Source organism: Podarcis gaigeae (genome assembly GCF_964106915.1).
Source record: "Podarcis gaigeae genome assembly, chromosome: 1".
Lineage (NCBI taxonomy): Eukaryota > Metazoa > Chordata > Lepidosauria > Squamata > Lacertidae > Podarcis > Podarcis gaigeae.
In genome coordinates, this window is record NC_139678.1 from 130,841,048 (window position 1) to 130,858,685 (window position 17,638).

The 17,638-nt window shown below is 44.8% G+C and overlaps 2 protein-coding genes across 4 annotated transcripts in view; one reads left to right on the forward strand and one right to left on the reverse strand.

Moving 5' to 3' along the window:
• FASTKD2 (FAST kinase domains 2) lies at positions 1 to 16,316 on the forward strand. Of its 2 annotated transcripts, none has more exons than XR_014557324.1 (12): positions 1 to 125; positions 833 to 1,652; positions 2,444 to 2,547; positions 4,103 to 4,211; positions 5,402 to 5,525; positions 6,370 to 6,509; positions 7,904 to 8,076; positions 9,279 to 9,442; positions 11,352 to 11,573; positions 13,095 to 13,533; positions 14,114 to 14,379; positions 16,129 to 16,316. XR_014557324.1 is itself a non-coding variant. In XM_083708402.1 (12 exons), the coding sequence occupies exons 2-12, from the start codon at positions 933 to 935 to the stop codon at positions 16,225 to 16,227; spliced, it is 2,049 nt and encodes a 682-aa protein (XP_083564528.1). In that variant the 5' UTR covers positions 1 to 125; positions 833 to 932; the 3' UTR covers positions 16,228 to 16,316. The 2 variants fall into 2 exon arrangements, 1 of the variants encoding a protein (XP_083564528.1); XM_083708402.1 differs by having other exon boundaries at positions 13,095 to 13,173; positions 14,265 to 14,379.
• The window catches only part of PLEKHM3 (pleckstrin homology domain containing M3), a 798,157-nt gene that overhangs the window by 278,809 nt on the left and 501,710 nt on the right, over positions 1 to 17,638 (reverse strand). The gene's annotated exons all lie outside the window — the stretch shown is intronic.

Below are 17,638 nucleotides of genomic sequence, written 5' to 3' on the forward strand. Positions count from 1 at the left end.
CCCGTACCTTCAAGGGAGGCTCCTTTCCTTTCTCTCCCCGTCGCACCCCGCCCACTTCACTCGCCGGCTCGGGTCACGTGTCAGCCTGGCGCAATGGCGGCGCCCATGTGAGGAGACCTCGGCAGGTGAGGGGGAGGCGGAGAGAGCGGCGCCAGAGCCGCGTCCCCTCGCGGTTCCGAGAGAGGCGGGGGGGGGGGCTGAGGGGGGGGGGAGCGGAGGCGCGTGGCCTGAGTCTCTTATGGATTACACCAAGGTCTTGTCTATACTGCAACTAAGGCTTCTCTTTCTCTTCTTCTACGCTCCCGAAATGTTAAATTTGGTTTACATGGGAGTGGAGTGTCCATGTCTCACTTGCCTGGTCTGGTGCCAAGTTTGTTGAGTCTTCCTGCCAGTTTTCCTTTCTCCCGCATTTGGATCAGAGCTACAATAGGGCACCCCTCTGTGTTGGGAAAAGATCAAGCCATGTAATATGTGGTTGTGTTTTTCATAGAGTCATTTTGATGATAATGATGATGATGATGATAATAATATATTTGTGTACCGCCCTATACCTGGAGGTCTCATAATAATAATAATAATAATAATAATAATAATAATAATAAATTTGTGTATTTGTGGAGGTCTGAGGGTAGTTCACAGAAGAAAATTAAAATATAAAACCACCACATATATATACTCTCTCTCTCTCTCTCTCTCTCTCTCTCTCACTCACATACACACACACACACACACATATACACATATGCATACTACACCAAGTATGTGTACATTTGATGGTAATATTGCAAGTGTATTATGTTCATGAAACTACCATTTTGAATTCATTTAACAGGTAATCTACATGATCTACTTCTGACTGCCTTATTTGTGTTCAGAGAATTTTGTGAAGTTGTTTTCTTTGAACAAGTCATCATAAAGCACTAAAGAGCAAAATGAATAAGAACCTGGATTGTTTTCTAAGGACAGTGAGACAGCTGCAGGCGTGTCATTATGCACAGAGTCCTTTTTCTCGAACCACAAGGAGAGTGTTTGCACTGGGGGTTGATGGGCCTAAAAGTGCTGCACACAGTATTTACCTGAGGCGACTCCTGTCTTATGCATCTCCTTGCCAGCTGCAATCATCTGTTAGATTTTTTTCTCAAGGTACTTTAAGTATTAATGCAGACGGTACCAGTGCAAATGAACAGAAAACTGCTGATGCTCTCTTAGACCATGTGCAAGGCCCTGACCCAATGACTGTTGCACCCACCCAACTTCCATCTGGTTTCTTGGGATCCCCAAAGGAAGTCAAAAGTTCAGCGGAAGAAAAGGATGAAGAAAACACGCCCCAGCAATTCTTTAATGACCTTCAAAAATGTGCATCTCCCAGTGATGTACTAGACCTTGCTTCAAAATTTCCAGATGCTCCAAAGTACGCCAGTAACTGTCTTGCCACTATGTGGACGCTCACAAAAAAGCTCTCGGAAGATCAGAAACATTATGAGAGACGGTTGATGTTTGAGCACCCTCAGTTTAGCCAGGTCTGTCAGTGTGTGATGCAGGAGGCCAAATATATGTGGCGTGATGACTTGGCATACAGCCTGCTAGCTGTGGTGAAACTGGGCGTCCCACAGAACACCCGGTTGGTTCAGACCTTGCTGAGGGTATGCCAGGTAAGTCACAGAAATTCTATAGTCTTGCACTGAACATAAGGGATGATTATATAGTAGTGAATTGAGCTCCAGACTTGTCAATGGGGCCATTCATCTGGCATGGGCAGGAAAACTCTAGCAAGCTAAACTAATGATTTTATAATGAATACTTTGGTTTTCAAAGTTCTCCCACATACGTTCTCATAATTGGGTAAAATAGGTCATAGAGCAGCCCTAACGCTCATTCCTTTTCCAACTCTCCTATCTGTTCCCTCTGAGGCACACAGTCTTGTGAACTCTGTTCTCCACCTGCTCTTTAAGGATAGATAGGAGAATGAGAAAACCACATAGCAGTTGGCATAGCAGCCCTGTGAAAAATGCAAGGTGATGTGGCACTGCATGTTTGTGATTCTTTCCCCATAGCAGTAGAAACTTGCCAGATACACAGACCATCAGAGGCGTGGCAAGCTCTCCTGGTGGACAGGGTGTTGCTGAAGGCTCCTGTTAACTTCTTAATCTACATTTTGCACACGGGAATTGCCACATTGTAAGAATTGCCATACTTACAGTTTGAAGAACACAACAGTAAATAAGGAGTAATCCCACCAAACAAGTACACTTTGTTAATTCGACGTAATTGAGTCATGGTAAAGCTGGAGTTGAAAATGCATTTGTTTAATATTTGTTTAAATGGTAAAATTTGGAATGAATAGCTGTCCTTGAGGCTGCAGTTCTCAGACGTACTTCTGAGGAGACGTGATCCCTTTACGTGAAAGATTGCTGAAAACCGGGTTTTCTTGTGCTTTGAATAGGAACGTCTCAATGAATTTGATGACCGATGTCTCTCAGTTGTTGCAAACACTTTGCAAGGAATGGAAAAGTCCAAGAATGTGGAAGCTCTTCAAGTTGGATTGCAGTAAGGAAAAACAATACATTGACTTCTAAAAGGCATCATGCTTGTAATTGATAATAATTACAAAAACCTTGCTGTAAGGTCACCAGTATATGGATCACACTGGCCAAGCCATCCCTGTCCAGGAATGGGCATAGCTGACATACCAAGCAAGTTTTGGAAGTGCCCTCCTTGTCACAGAGCTCACCTAGGCCTCTAATGACAGCAATGGATCCAAGAGCAACCCCAAGCTACATAACTCTTCTTTCTTTAACTTACAGTGTGTGATATGATCAGGTGGCGATGCCTGGGAACAGATAAGGCAAGCACAATACCAGTCCCCCACTTAAGATCAGTCATGTGTTTTTTCTCTCTTAATGTTTCAGAAACAAAATGATTCCTTTCTGATGGAGAATATATGACATCTAAAATGCCACATTCATATACTGCCATTTTTAAAAGGCATTTCCTCTTAAATCCAAGGAAACTGTCTTGGTTCTAAGCCTGCGTCTGTCATCCTTAATGGACTGGATGAGAGTGAGCAAATTGAAATTTAATCCAGACATGACAGAGGTGCCCTTGGTCAGTTGGAAGGCCGAACAGGGAATTCAGCCTGTGCTGGGTGGGGTAACACTGAAGATGCAGGTTTGCGCTTTGGGCAGGCTCCTGGATTCAGCCCTGAGCATGGATGCTCCAGGTCTCTTTGGTGGCCAGGAGTGCATTTGCACAGTTGAAGCTAATGCTCTGGCTGCGACCGTTCCTTGAGATGTTGATTTGGTCATGGTGACATACGCCTTAGCTAAATCCCATTTGGATGAGTGTAATGCACTCTATGTAGGGCTGCCTTTGAAAAGTGCTCATAAACTTCAGCTGGCTCAAAGAGCTGCAGCCAGATTGCTGAATGGGGCTGGTTACAGGGAACACACCACTCCCTTGTTATAACAGTTGCACTGGCGACTAATTCTTTCTAGGCACAATTCAAAGTGTGGGTTACAACCTATAAAGCCCTCTATGTTTTAGGTCTAAGCTATCTCAAAGATCGTATTCTCCCAGTTTCTATAGTCTTTGGGCAATTTCCCACCCCAATGTTTTTAGATGCTTTTATTTTGCCTAGTACTTGCCGATCAGAAGGTCGGCGGTTTGAATCCCCGCGACGGGGTGAGCTCCCATTGCTCGGTCCCTGCTCCTGCCAACCTAACAATTCGAAAGCACGTCAAAGTGCAAGTAGATAAATAGGTGCCACTCTGGCGGGAAAGTAAATGGCGTTTCCGTGCGCTGCTCTGGTTCGCCAGAAGCGGCTTAGTCCTGCTGGCCACATGACCCGGAAGCTGTACGCCGGCTCCCTCGGCCAATAAAGCGAGATGAGCGCCGCAACCCCAGAGTCGGTCACGACTGGACCTAATGGTCAGGGGTCCCTTTACCTTTACTATTTTGTCTGTAAGCCATCTTGAGTCCCTGTCACAAGCAAAAGGCAGGGTAGAAATAAGTTGTTGTTGTTGTTAACTGTCCTGTATTCTTCTGCCCATGTCACATTCTTTTCCCAAGCTGATTGAATCCCTTGCTCTTTTCAAAAAAACAGATTACTGGTGGAGCAGAGAATCTCCAAAATCTCAAATGTGCTTATGTTGCAAAACATGATGAAGGGTCTTGGGAAGGATGCACCACTCAAGCTTAAGACAAAACTGGAGGTAAAAAATGGGAGCTATTAATTCAGTGTATCCCGGTATAGGGCCATAACCGTTGCTGCAGCTCTGCTTGCATAATGGACTTCCTCTGTGCAAGAGAGCTTCCTCTTCCATTCCTGTCCCCTCCAGCCTGCTTACATCCTCAAAACCCATGCCAGAGGGTTGGGAGACCAACTGGGAAAGATTTTTTGGGGGGAGAGGAAATGAAAATAGTGTTTCACAAGCAAAACACCACTGGCACGGCATTAGGTAAAGGAAGAGGTATGTAAGTCATTCTACGACTAGAAGCTTGTATTAGAAGCAGTCCCCAGTGTGATTCCCACACAGCCACACCCTGCGGACCACAACACATTTTAACAATGGAGGGAAAGGCTTCCATTATTCTGAGGGTTTTGAGAGTGGTATCATGTAATATAAAGAATCCATTTATTTCATATCATATTAACTCTTGTAATTGCAGCTGCACAATAGAAGTAAATGCAATATTGCCCGAAGCTCTTTTTCAACCATTTTGAAAGAAAGCAACACATTCTTTCTCTCTCAGTGTAGAAAGAAAGGGGAAAACTGATAAGGAATTGGATATACAGTGGTACCTTGGGTTACAGACGCTTCATGTTACATACGCTTCAGGTTACAGACTCTGCTAACCCAGAAATAGTGCCTCAGCTTAAGAACTTTGCTTCAGGATGAGAACAGATATCATGCTCCAGTGGCGCAGTGGCAGCAGGAGGTCCCATTAGCTAAAGTGGTGCTTCAGGTTAAGAACGGATCTCCGGAACGAATTAAGTACTTAACCGGAGGTACCACTGTTCCTTTTTTTAAAAAAATATTTTTATTTGTTTTTTTCACAATTTTATACATTTTAACTTAACCATTTCAAACATTAAAATACAAGGTTCTTTTGAATCTTTGGGTCCCCTTCCCTCCCTCCATGGGTTCCATGTTTAAGATTAAATTTGCTGCATCTTTTACCCTTATCCATCTATTAAATATCCATAGTTATCATAAGCAATTCCACATTACAAGTGTCATTACATCCCTGCTAATGATTTTAACCGTTTACAGGGGTCTTTAAATTCATATCAAATATCCTTTATTAGGCATAGCAAACCACACATTAACAGACACCGTATACAAATTGTGCATATTAGGACATTGATATTTCTGTCTCATTCAAATCTGTTTTGTTTCAGAACAAGATTTTGTATCACATAGATCAACTTACTGTCCCAAATGCTCAGCACATGTTCACCTTGCTGGCTGAAATGAATTACCGCTCTGTTCCAATCCTGAATGCCTGCAGTAACAAAATAATAGGTAAGTCAGAAAGAATGTGAGAATTTGTGTCTTTAATTTTTTTTAAAAAAAAATCTTGCTTAAACTAAAGGAGGACAACAGTTTAATAAGAAAGTATGGAGAGCAGAGCCATCTGCCAAGGAACACAAAAAGGAGAGAGAAACAGGGATTTGGGATAGTCAAAGGAAAACTGTTCTCTGCAACTCTGCATGTCGTTATAGCATGTCTGAATCTGTCCAGTTGCCATGGTTTGAGAGGGTTGGTCCAAAATACAGTGGTACCTCAGGTTACATACGCTTCAGGTTACAGACTCCGTTAACCCAGAAATAGTACCTTGGGTTAAGAACTTTGCTTCAGGATGAGAACAGAAATCATGCTTCGGCGGCAGCAGGAGGCCGCATTAGCTAAAGTGGTGCTTCAGGTTAAGAAGAGTTTCAGGTTAAGAACGGACCTCCGGAACGAATTAAGTACTTAAGCCGAGGTACCACTGTAATATGGACCAGGATCCAAGGAATTATGCAGCTAATTCTGTGCGTCCAAGTGTGTGGTGGGTGGGGCTCAATTTACTTTGTAACTGCATCCCCCACTATCACATGACAAGCAGAATTTGCAACCGAGGAATGTTTTAAGAACGGTTTGTTGTATGGCATGGCTTCCGCTGTTCAAAGGAGGAATATCAAAAAAACTCCTGGGTTAACTCTGGTCCCTTTTATCATCTTAAGCAGCTCTTTGGTTCCATTACCTTTATGTTTTGCTGTGATTTTAGGTGACATTTCTTTTAACAAATGAAATACATACTTCCATCTCAAGGGTTACTTCAATGCAGTTTGTGCAATTTCCATTTTTATTTTTGTGTGTGTATCAGAGAATATCCCTGGAACTCCCTTCCGGCGTCTGCTGAATATTTTGAGGTCTTGCAAAGACCTCCTGTACCGCAACAGCAAGCTTTGTTCTGCAATAGCGGATTATGCAGCATCCGTCTTCTATATGTGGGACACAAAGCAGGTAAACTTTGGGATAACAATATTAATTTGCACATTTCTGGAATTTTGAATAGAAAATTGATGCGAATATGGAGCTGGCTGTAGACTTCAGTAGTTGTAGTTCTCAAACTGCATTCATTCAAGCGTTAACTTCTCAGCATTTTGATTTACATGTAATGCTAAGGCATGGTTTATTAAACTGGTTTATTGGATTGTCCAAACCTGACCCAGCAGCTTAACCATGGTTTATTAACCACGAAGAAGCTTATAAACCTTGATTTGCATTAGCTGTGGCTTTTTGTTAGGGATGCCGGTGGCACTGTGGGTTAAACCACAGAGCCTAGGACTTGCCAATCTGAAGGTCGGCGGTTCAAATCCCCGTGACGGGGTGAGCTCCTGTTGCTTGGTCCCTGCTCCTGCCAACCTAACAGTTCGAAAGCACGTCAAAGTGCAAGTAGACAAATAGGTCTGGCAGGAAGGTAAACGGTGTTTCCATGCACTGCTCTTGTTCGCCAGAAGCGGCTTAGTCATGCTGGCCACATGACCCGGAAGCTGTACGCCAGCTCCCTCGGCCAATAAAGCGAGATGAGCACCACAACCCCAGAGTCGGTCACGACTGGACCTAATGGTCAGGGGTCCCTTTACCTTTACCTTTTTTGTTACCTGCAAACATGGCCGATATCTGCTGGGATAATCTAACTCTTAAAATAATCCAACTCTGAATAATGAGGCCCTGACATCAGATTCATCAGGGCAGCCTGACAGTAATCCAATTCATTGCAATAATCTAGTCCAGATTGTGTTTACTGGCAATGCTGTTTTGCAGAGCAATCCCAACCCTTGATCTGCTTGCTTCTGCTAGTGAGGAAGGTCTGGCATCAGCCGGAAAGCCCTGCCAGTGAGGAGTGCCCCAGTGTACCCACCCAAGAGGCAGGTGGGCTTAAGCCACCTCCCGTGGTCTTGCTGACAGCAGTAGCCTGTGGAAACCCCCCGACATGAGGCAGGACTGAGCCACCACGTGATCTACTGGTTCCGTCTTATGAGGGCAGCATGCGCAATCCAGGCGTCTCTGCTGTGTCAGCTAGGGTGCTGGTGTGACAAAGGGACATTTTTTCCTCGCTCCACCCCACAACCTGTCCTGGCCAGTGTGAGCACTGCTGCCAACTGGAATTAGGATTGCATCTTGAATCTGATGTTCCAAAATGAAGGGTGTGTGTCTAAAATTAGATATAGGGGGCACAGCAGAGGAGGTGGTGGGAAATTAAGGAAGCCATAAGCTGGGCAAGAATGTGCATTTGTTTCAGTTACACATATTTCGGCTGAATATAGTTTTATATTAAGAAAAGTCTTCAGCCCAGTTGTCTCAGTAGCGCACTTGATATATGCATACTATGCTGACTTCTCTTTTGATTTCAGGTAGTCCTGTTTCTTTCCGCCTTTGAGAATGTTGGCTTTCGACCCGTTGATCTGATGGATGCGTTTGCTGAGAAAGTGACGTCCGATCCTGAATGCTTAAGCATGAGGGATCTTGTGACCGTTCTGCGAGCCTATTCTTCTCTCAACCACACCCCCAAAAGCCAAAATCAGGAGTAGGTTCTGGCTTAGAACGTTTATTATTGTGTTACATGGTAGCTAATGGAGAAATTTAGCAATATCATCATTTGCCACAGAATTACCGTATTTTTCGCCCTATAGGACGCACTTTTTCCCCTCCAAAAATGAAGAGGAAATGTGTGTGCGTCCTATGGGGCGAATGCAGGCTTTCGCTGGAGCCTGGAGAGCGAGAGGCGTCGGTGCGCACCGACCACTCTCACTCTCCAGGCTTCAGGAAGCAATCTGCAAGCCTTGGGAGCCCGGCGGGAGTGCCCGCCGGGCTCGCAAGGCTTGCGGGCAGCAGCCTGCAGCCCGAAGCACAGAGCACTCTCCGGAGGGTGCCCTGTGCTTCGCACAGATGTCCACAAGGCTTGCGGGCAGCAGCCTGCAGCACGGGGCACTCTCCGGAGGGCGCCCCATGCTTTGCGCAGATGTCTGCAAGCCTTGCGAGCCCAGTGGGAGTTTTTAAAAATTTATTTCCCCCCAAAAAACGAGGTGTGCCCTATGGGCCAGTGTGCCCTATAGGGTGAAAAATACGGTAACCCATCCAATTCTTCAAATGTGATGGGCATTGGCATGATGGCTTGGGCCAGCCTTCCTTCCAGATATTTTGAGCTAAGACCATTGGCTGTGCCTATAACCAGTCACAGCTAGGAATGGAACCTTTGTATGAATCAGCTCTGTGTGGATTTTAGTGGCCGTTCAGGAATGGCTGAGGGTGCCTCTGGTGTACAAAACTGTATTTCCTGTGATTGATACATAAAATTAAAGGCATATAGGACTGAATGCCTCTTAGAAGTGTCCACATTGTCATGGGACTACCACATCACATAAAAAGATACAATTAGGGTGACTTGACTACATAAACAAAATTTGGGACCTGGTTAATTTTAAAACAGAAGCCCCCACTCTAGTACAGAGCAAACCAACTCACAAATATATAAGATGGGACAGGCTGTGAAAACTAAGTTGCTCTTTGTACACTGGAATCAGTGGGAGATTGCATTTCCATTAGAAAATGGGGACTTGTATCTGTCAGATGAAAACTCGTTGTGTGTCTATGTGTAGCATTTGTGTCTTGTCAGCCAGTCATATTTATTAATTACATAGCTCTCTATATCTGTAGTGAGGCAGAGTATATTGTTAATTAAATCATGAATTCGTGCTTGACAGTTTTTTTACCCCTCACATTTTGAAGGTTCCTTGAGGCACTGAATAGTGTCTTGGATAAGTATCTCCCCAAGATCTCAAACATGGACTTACTGAGAGCTGTATATTCGTTCTGCATCTTAGGATACTTCCCCCAATCTGCACTTAAGCAGCTTCTACTCGATGAAATCCTCCACAGTCTGGTAGCAACAGGTCAGATATTCCTCTTGACTCATATACTTCCTCAAATGAAAGCTGACGCCACAGCTTTAGATTGTGTATGAATTGTGTTATTTGTTTGCAAAATCAATACTGTGTTTAGAGTTCCTTAAATTAGTCCTATAATAAAAACGTGCATTAAATGCTCATTTTGCTTTCAGCAGAAAACAACTGCTTATAGTGCTTTGGTATATTAGTTTTGCAGTTTTCTTCCCTGTGCCCACGTAAGAAACAAGGAAAGTTCCAGTGCATTTTTATTCTATCGCATTAGGGTGCTTGATTTGCCACTGTGGGTAGCCTCAAACAAAGCACAATAGTTTCTGTTTCCACAACGGAACTCCCCCCCCCCTCCACATTATTGTTAACTAATTTAATCTGGGTGACAGATGCCTGAATAAACAAAACAGGAATTCAGTGATCTACAAAATGTTGTTTTTCATGGGTATTTGGATGGCTAAAAATCAGAAACTTTTTGTCAAAGAACACTTACCGTCAGCTGGAGAGAAGTGGGGGTTGTGGTCTGGTGCAGGGAGTTGGGACAGCCAAGCGAGGACATCGCTTTCTTCTCCCCCAGCCACGCTGCTTGCTGGAGCGCACCCACAGCTGCAGCCAATCACAGGCGAGCTAGGGGGCACGGTTTGGGAGCAGACCAGATGGAAGACTTCTTCCTGCTGGTCCAGTCCCTGGCGATAAAAGCCAGCCATGCCCAGGTCTCAGCCTCAGTCGTTGCTGGATTCCCCAACCCACCCTCCCAATCTTTATGCTTACAGTCTGCCCAAGGATACAGCGGCAAGCCCTGTGTAGGACTTCGCTATTTAAGTCCTCGGCGCTGTATTTGGGGTCAGGAAGGGTCCTGCCATCAGACTAGCATTTTGCCTCCCTCATAGCAACTGTCACAGCTTTGTGGGGGATAAGGCATTGGGTTGGATCCCTAGTTAAATTGGACAGGGGGTGCTCCCCGCACTCTGCTCTTAGGGATCAGGGTATCCCCTTAAAGGGATTCTGTGGGAGGTGCTTCTGTCCAGACAAGAAAATAGGATGCTGATGGGCCACAGCACCCCACATTGGTCATCTTGGGGGGGGGTCACCCTGATTTGGTGTATGCCATAGGGCGATCCTTAACCTTGGTTAACCCTGCCACATCGACCAGCAGTCAAGATACACACCCAGTGCCCATGCCAAAACCTGCTGACATCTGTAATCAATAAAGTTGGGGCCTGTTTAAATCCCAGTTGCTTGTCCTGTGTTTACTGCAACTATTTTCTGCCTCGGTGCCACCATCTGCAGCTCCACTGCAGCTGGGCTCACAAATCTGCCTCCCCCTTTTTTCTTTGCACTGTACATCATTCCCGCAGTAGGTAGGCATCACTTATTTCCCCCAGAATGCAAACCTCAAGGTAAAATGCAGTAGAATAGTGGTAACTATGCAGTTGATGTCGCTGAGTTGTTTTGTGGTGGGTTGTTTATTTTGGAAGTTGTTTTGGATACTGTTATAGATAAGCAGTCTAAACAGATTTTTAAATAAATCAGTTCTCCCACCTCTCCTTTTATGAAGCAGTATCCCCCTCCTTCCCCTGTCCTAGTTGCTTACTTTCCCCCTACCTGATGACCAAGTATCCTATAGCCTCCGGGTGGTATTCACCTATGTTTTACTCAGAGTAGAACCTATTGAAATTAACAACCCTGGCTTAGTCCTGTCCCTTAATTTCAGTGATTCTACTCTGGTAAAACCTAGATGAATACCACCATGCAGTCTAGCCACTTGTTTATCTTGAGCAGATTTATTTCAATGAAGTCATGTAAAAATATTAAACTACTGTTCATCAAGACTTTTCCTGCTACAGAAGAACTGTATGTTAAGGTTGTTTGAAAATAATATTGCTGTTTCTTTTGTTTTCCCCAGATGGCCAGAATATAGAGCAGAATGAAGTAATGTTGCATACCATAAATGCTTGTTTAGAACTCGATAGGAATTGTTTCACTAAGCCAGCAGCCTTATCGTCGAAGGAACTACCATCAACCCCTGCTTTTAGTTTTCCTGACGTTAAGGAGGTTCTGCTTTCACTGTTGGGAGATGAAAGTCTGTTTCGAGCAAACGTACCAGTGATTCACGGTTTCTCTCTAGGTATGGGAGAGCGCATTACGGTTACTGCCTTTATAAAATAATGGCAATTTGCGGAAAACTGTGGAGGGCAAATTGGGAAGAGAGGAACGACGAGCACAAAGAGGCACTTGGCTTGAGCAGAAACGTGCCAGTAGCAGCTTTGTTGTGATCTTTGGTTGCATGATTAAAGTAGATTAAAGCAGTTTGTTGTCCTAGCACAACAAATTTAACAAAGAATCTTGACTTCTTGCAATCTGGAAAGTGACCAGGAAATGTAAAGTGTGGCCCGAAATGAATGTTTGATGGGAAGACAAGTAAACACCCCACAAGATAATCAGCATGAATGGTATCGTCTCTCCACAAACAGATTAAAACAAATGCTCAAAAAAGACCGGAGATAATTTAATCACCACATTTGCGCATGCAAATCAGGATGAACGCTGATCATCTGGTGGGGAGAGATGGTTACCGTATTTTTCGCTCTATAGGGCGCACCTAGTTTTCAGAGGGGGAAAATCAAGGGGAAAAATATGACACCCCCCCAGCTCTGGGATCAGCAGACAGGCTGCACGCAGCCTGTGCACTTCTCCCAGACCTTCTCCCTGCTATTGTGGGAGGTGGGGGAATTCCCCCATCTCCCGCAAAAGCCCACAGGAGCCGCGCACCCTTTAAAGAGCACGCGGCTCCTGCGGGCTTTTCGACCGAGCTTGTGGGGCTGGCGGTGGGGGGATGCGCTGCTTTCCCCCACCGCCGGCCTCAAAACCAGGTCGAGGAGCGGCGCGAAGACCAGACTCTCCTGGCTTCAGCGAAAGCAACGCGTTTCTATCGCTGAAGCCAGGGAGCCTGCATTCGCTCCATAGGACGCACACACATTTCCCCTTAATTTTTCGAAGGGAAAAAGTGCGCTCTATAAAGCGAAAACTATGGTACTTCTGATACATTCAGTGGGCCAGAAAGAGGGGAGCTGAGGCTTATGTCTTTCTGGAAATGCTAACTTCTCATCTGGAAGCTCTTGCCTTTTGCCAAATCCCTCCTGAGTGTGGGTTCTGTTGAGATTCCTGCATTGCAAGGGGTTAGACTGGATGACCCTCTATGTCCCTTCCAGCGGTACAGTTCTTTGATTCCTTTCTCAGCAGTGAAAGAAATTAGCGTTGCGCGTGCCAAGATGCCATTTTTACCCATTTGTGCACCTTTCATTTCTGGGTAAAACCATGGCATTGGAAATAAGAGCCTGGGTTGCACCTGGCACAAATTAACGCCACCCCATGGTCTGAGGAAAATATCCAGCGTGTGCTGGATTGTGGCTCATATCTGCAATTTCCCTTTTTCCCCATTTAAACCTGCCTTTCCCCAGGCTGCTGCAAGAGTTGCAGTTGCCTTTATTAGTGGCTGTGAAAATTTATAGCCCTGATAATGTATATTTGGTATAACTGTTACTAAACACTAGTGTTTGCACCTTTTCTTTTTACTGCACATTTCTGAATAGAGTGCAATCTTGTAACAATTTATTTTATAAGAATGTAATATTTCCCCTTTTTTCAGATTTTGAAATCTTAATGGATGCAGAGAAGGGAATAGTGATACCAAATGCTGAAGTGACAGATAAGTCTGACCTTCAAAGGTACCTTTAGCTTGAGTACAGGGTTTCTTTCCATTTTTATTTCATGGGCTTTTTCCAGCCTCAACTGTTTAGCTTTCTTAATCTTCAAAGACATGAAAAGTTAGTTTAGTGAAGAGGTTAGTCAGAATGTGCTGGAAACATAATTTCAGTGGTGAGCTATAACAAACACTCTGCCTTATTTTCTGGCCTATTTGTATTACAAATGTATTTACTAACTAGATCACTTACTCACCTGATAGTTTGTGGCAAGGAATTTGATAACTAAAACAAAAATGTGAGGCTTTGACAACCCCCCACTGGAAACTCTCAAGAGTGCCTTGCGAGTCAGAAGTGGCGACGTGTTTTTTAAAAAGAAAATAAGCTATAAGGAGTATAGCATCTAGATCAAGGGAAGTAATAGTGCCATTGTATTCTGCTCTGGTCAGACCTCACCTGGAGTACTGTGTCCAGTTCTGGGCACCACAGTTCAAGAAGGACACTGACAAACTGGAACGTGTCCAGAGGAGGGCAACCAAAATGGTCAAAGGCCTGGAAACAATGCCTTATGAGGAACGGCTAAGGGAGCTGGGCATGTTTAGCCTGGAGAAGAGGAGGTTAAGGGGTGATATGATAGCCATGTTCAAATATATAAAAGGATGTCACATAGAGGAGGGAGAAAGGTTGTTTTCTGCTGCTCCAGAGAAGCGGACACGGAGCAATGGTTCCAAACTACAAGAAAGAAGATTCCACCTAAACATTAGGAAGAACTTCCTGACAGTAAGAGCTGTTCGACAGTGGAATTTGCTGCCAAGGAGTGTGGTGGAGTCTCCTTCTTTGGAGGTCTTTAAGCAGAGGCTTGACAACCATATGTCAGGAGTGCTCTGATGGTGTTTCCTGCTTGGCAGGGGGTTGGACTCGGTGGCCCTTGTGGTCTCTTCCAACTCTATGATTCTATGATAAGGGTCAATGTAATTGTCACGGAACACACATGCATACGGGCCTTCTGCCCCGTGATCCTTGTTTCAGTACACTGTTAGCTGCAGTGTCCTTCCGACTAGTGCAGCCAAGTTCATGACTTTTGTAGACATCATTACTGCTTCTCTTGGTTATAGGATAGCCGTGCTGTGTGCTCCTGCGGCCGCGCTCTGTTTTGCGTCCAAACATCCCCGAGGGAGGTTGGCTATGAGGATGAGACACCTGCGTCTTCTGGGCTATCGCGTGATTCTGGTAAGGGAAGCCAAAATGCTGCTCCATCAGAAAACGTGGAACTCTATTAATTTCAGTAGTCTCAAGCAGGTTGTAATAAAAATTTAAAAACAAAACAAGGTACGGGGTGACATTCCAGGCCCCTGTGTGTATACACCAAATCACATAAAATGGGGAACACCCTGTGTGTCTGCTGAGAAAATCCCACTGTCTCTCTAGCTTGTGCAGAGACCCTCCCCAGATCCTGAAGGCTCCTGCCCCTAAGTGTGCAAGCCCAGGCATCCTCTTCGGGCCCTGGGCACTGTCTCATGAGTCAGAGGCTTGTTGAGGCTGCAAAGCTAACACACAGGGAACCTTCCCAGCACGTCAGCTGAGCTGGTCAACGAAGCGCCTCTGTCCTTACAGTGGTGCCCCGCAAGATGAATGCCTCGCAAGACGGAAAACCCGCTAGATGAAAGGGTTTTCCGTTTTGGAGGTGCTTTGCAAAACGAATTTCCTATGGGCTTGCTTCGCAAGACGGAAATGTCTTGTGAGTTCCTGCGGGTTTTTTCCCCTCTCCCCCCCCCTTTTTCCCAAGCCGCTAAGCCGCTTAACAGCTGATCCGCTAAGCCCGTTAAACTGCTAATAGTACTAATCCGCTAAGCCGCTAATGGGCTTGCTTCGCAAGACGAAAAAACTGCAAGACGAAGAGACTCGCGGAACGGATTCTTTTCGTCTTGCGAGGCACCACTTTATTTTCCCTAATATTTGCACAGCTGACAGGCAGGGAAGTGGCTGAGGCTGCTGCGCTACCCCGGATGTCAGCTGTTAGCCAGGGAGGCTGAGCAGTTCAACAAAGCCCTGCTGCCCCTCCGGCTTGTGAGGAGACTCTCTGCGGAGCCCAAAGAGGACGTCCTCTTGAGGGTGCTCCCCATTTCTGGGTACTTGACACCGTGTATGTGTGTGGTCATGAGCAAACAGAATGCACACAAATGAGGAGCTGCCTGTATTAATTTGTGTCTCTGGATAAAAGCACTTTTATTTTTAATACCCGAACCCCTGTATTTACAGGCTTTGCATAAACTTCACAATAAGAAGGCAAAGTATTTATATTGGTTTGGAACATGGCTTGAATAGATATATTAATTGATACAGTGGTACCTCGGGTTAAGTACTTAATTCGTTCCGGAGAATCTTACTTAACCTGAAACTGTTCTTAACCTGAAGCACCACTTTAGCACCCGCTGCGCCGCCGGAGCCCGATTTCTGTTCTCATCCTGAAGCAAAGTTCTTAACCTGAAGCACTATTTCTGGGTTAGTGGAGTCTGTAACCTGAAGCATATGTAACCTGAAGCGTATGTAACCCGAGGTACCAGTGTATATTAATTCTTGAACTTTGGAAACATGAGCGTAAAATGCAGACGATTATGCTGTTTGTGGAGCAATCCAAGCCCCTTTTCTACCACACTGGTGGGCTTCCTCTGCCCAGCTCAGCTCTACTGGTAAAGGAGCTCCGCCACACTCGCCAAGGGCATGGGTGGGCAGATTGTGATTTCTCTGCTGGTAATAGCCAGCAAAAGCTTCTGCAATGAAGCCTGGTGCTGGCAAAGAAAAGAATAGGGCTTGTGTGAATGGCGGGGCTGTGGATGCAACAGTGGCTCCGGCCTGCCACTCCCAGGTGGGAGATTAGGATACCTGCTTTATTCTTTATATAAATCACCTAAAATGTACAGGTCTTTTGTAATTCGGATGAAAACTGACATGATTTCATTCTTCCTTTTTTCTGTTCAGGTTCATTACCAGGAATTCCAGAAACTGAAGAAAGACGAGGCAGTTGAGTTCTTAAAGGGAGAAATATTTTCAACAGAGGCACACTTCGATTCTGATTAGAACATCCAGGATCACGGTTTAAGTTAATATACCACATTGCTTTTTTTCCTTTTTGCATTTTAAGAAAATAAATGAATAAGATTCCCTCATTGCCTGTCCTTGCCTTTGAATTCTGTTGACTCAGATTTGTTATAGACTGAGGAAGGATGAATTTCTTTGCCTCTGGTAGTATTTATCACTTTTGAGTCCTCACTGTTTAGCGAAGACTGCAGAACATATGTTTCAAGTAAATAAAACTAATCATCAGTTGCCTCCATCCATAGAAAGAACTTGGCTGTGAAACGGTACATTCTTAGTTATTGCCTAACATGAGACTTTAAGGACATAATCCTCTAGCTTCACAGAGAATTGTAGAATTGGAAGAGACCCTGAGGCTCATCCAGTCCAACATGATGATATTTTGGTGTGGTCCTTTGAGAGTAGAGCAGGCTTCCTCAAACTCGGCCCTCCAGATGTTTTGAGACTACAGTTCCCATCATCCCTGACCACTGGTCCTGCTAGCTAGGGATCATGGGAGTTGTAGGCCAAAAAAGATCTGGAGGGCCGAGGTTGACGCAGCCTGGAGTAGAGCATCAAGAGTTCACAAAAGAGAAGTGCCTGAGTTCAAGCCTGATGAGAAGCCTTGCTACTATACGCAGGCCTGTTGGAAGTGATTCTCTTTAATGGGTGAGAATGCGTTCTGCATATGCTCAGAGACACTATATTGCTGCTTGACATTCCTGGTATTTAAGGTGGGCAATTGGTGGCAGAACTTGCTTTTAAATCCCAGGCTGCTTTGTAAGACTACATAAAATTGGACTCCAAAATAGATAAGTAGGTTCTTCTCTGTATTGGGTGAGAATGCGTTCTGCATATGCTCAGAGACACTCACTATATTGCTGCTTGACATTCCTAGTATTTAAGGTGGGCAATTGGTGGCAGAACTTGCTTTTAAATCCCAGGCTGCTTTGTAAGGCTACATAAAATTGGACTCCAAAATAGATAAGTAGGTTCTTCTCTGTATTGGGTGAGAATGCGTTCTGCATATGCTCAGAGACACTCACTATATTGCAGCTTGACATTCCTAGTATTTAAGGTGGACAGTTGGTGGCAGAACTTGCTTTTAAATCCCAGGCTGCCTTGTAAGGCTACATAAAATTGGACTCCAAAATAGATAAGTAGGTTCTTCTCTGTATTGGGTGAGAATGCGTTCTGCATATGCTCAGAGACACTCACTATATTGCTGCTTGACATTCCTAGTATTTAAGGTGGGCAATTGGTGGCAGAACTTGCTTTTAAATCCCAGGCTGCTTTGTAAGGCTACATAAAATTGGACTCCAAAATAGATAAGTAGGTTCTTCTCTGTATTGGGTGAGAATGCGTTCTGCATATGCTCAGAGACACTCACTATATTGCTGCTTGACATTCCTAG

Coding starts and splice junctions, on each gene's coding strand:
- FASTKD2 (XM_083708402.1), top strand. CDS start 933: ATGAATAAGAACCTGGATTGTTTTCTAAGGACAGTGAGACAGCTGCAG. Junction 6,510..7,903: donor ATATGTGGGACACAAAGCAG/GTAAACTTTGGG, acceptor TTTTGATTTCAG/GTAGTCCTGTTTCTTTCCGC. Junction 13,174..14,264: donor GATAAGTCTGACCTTCAAAG/GTACCTTTAGCT, acceptor TCTTGGTTATAG/GATAGCCGTGCTGTGTGCTC.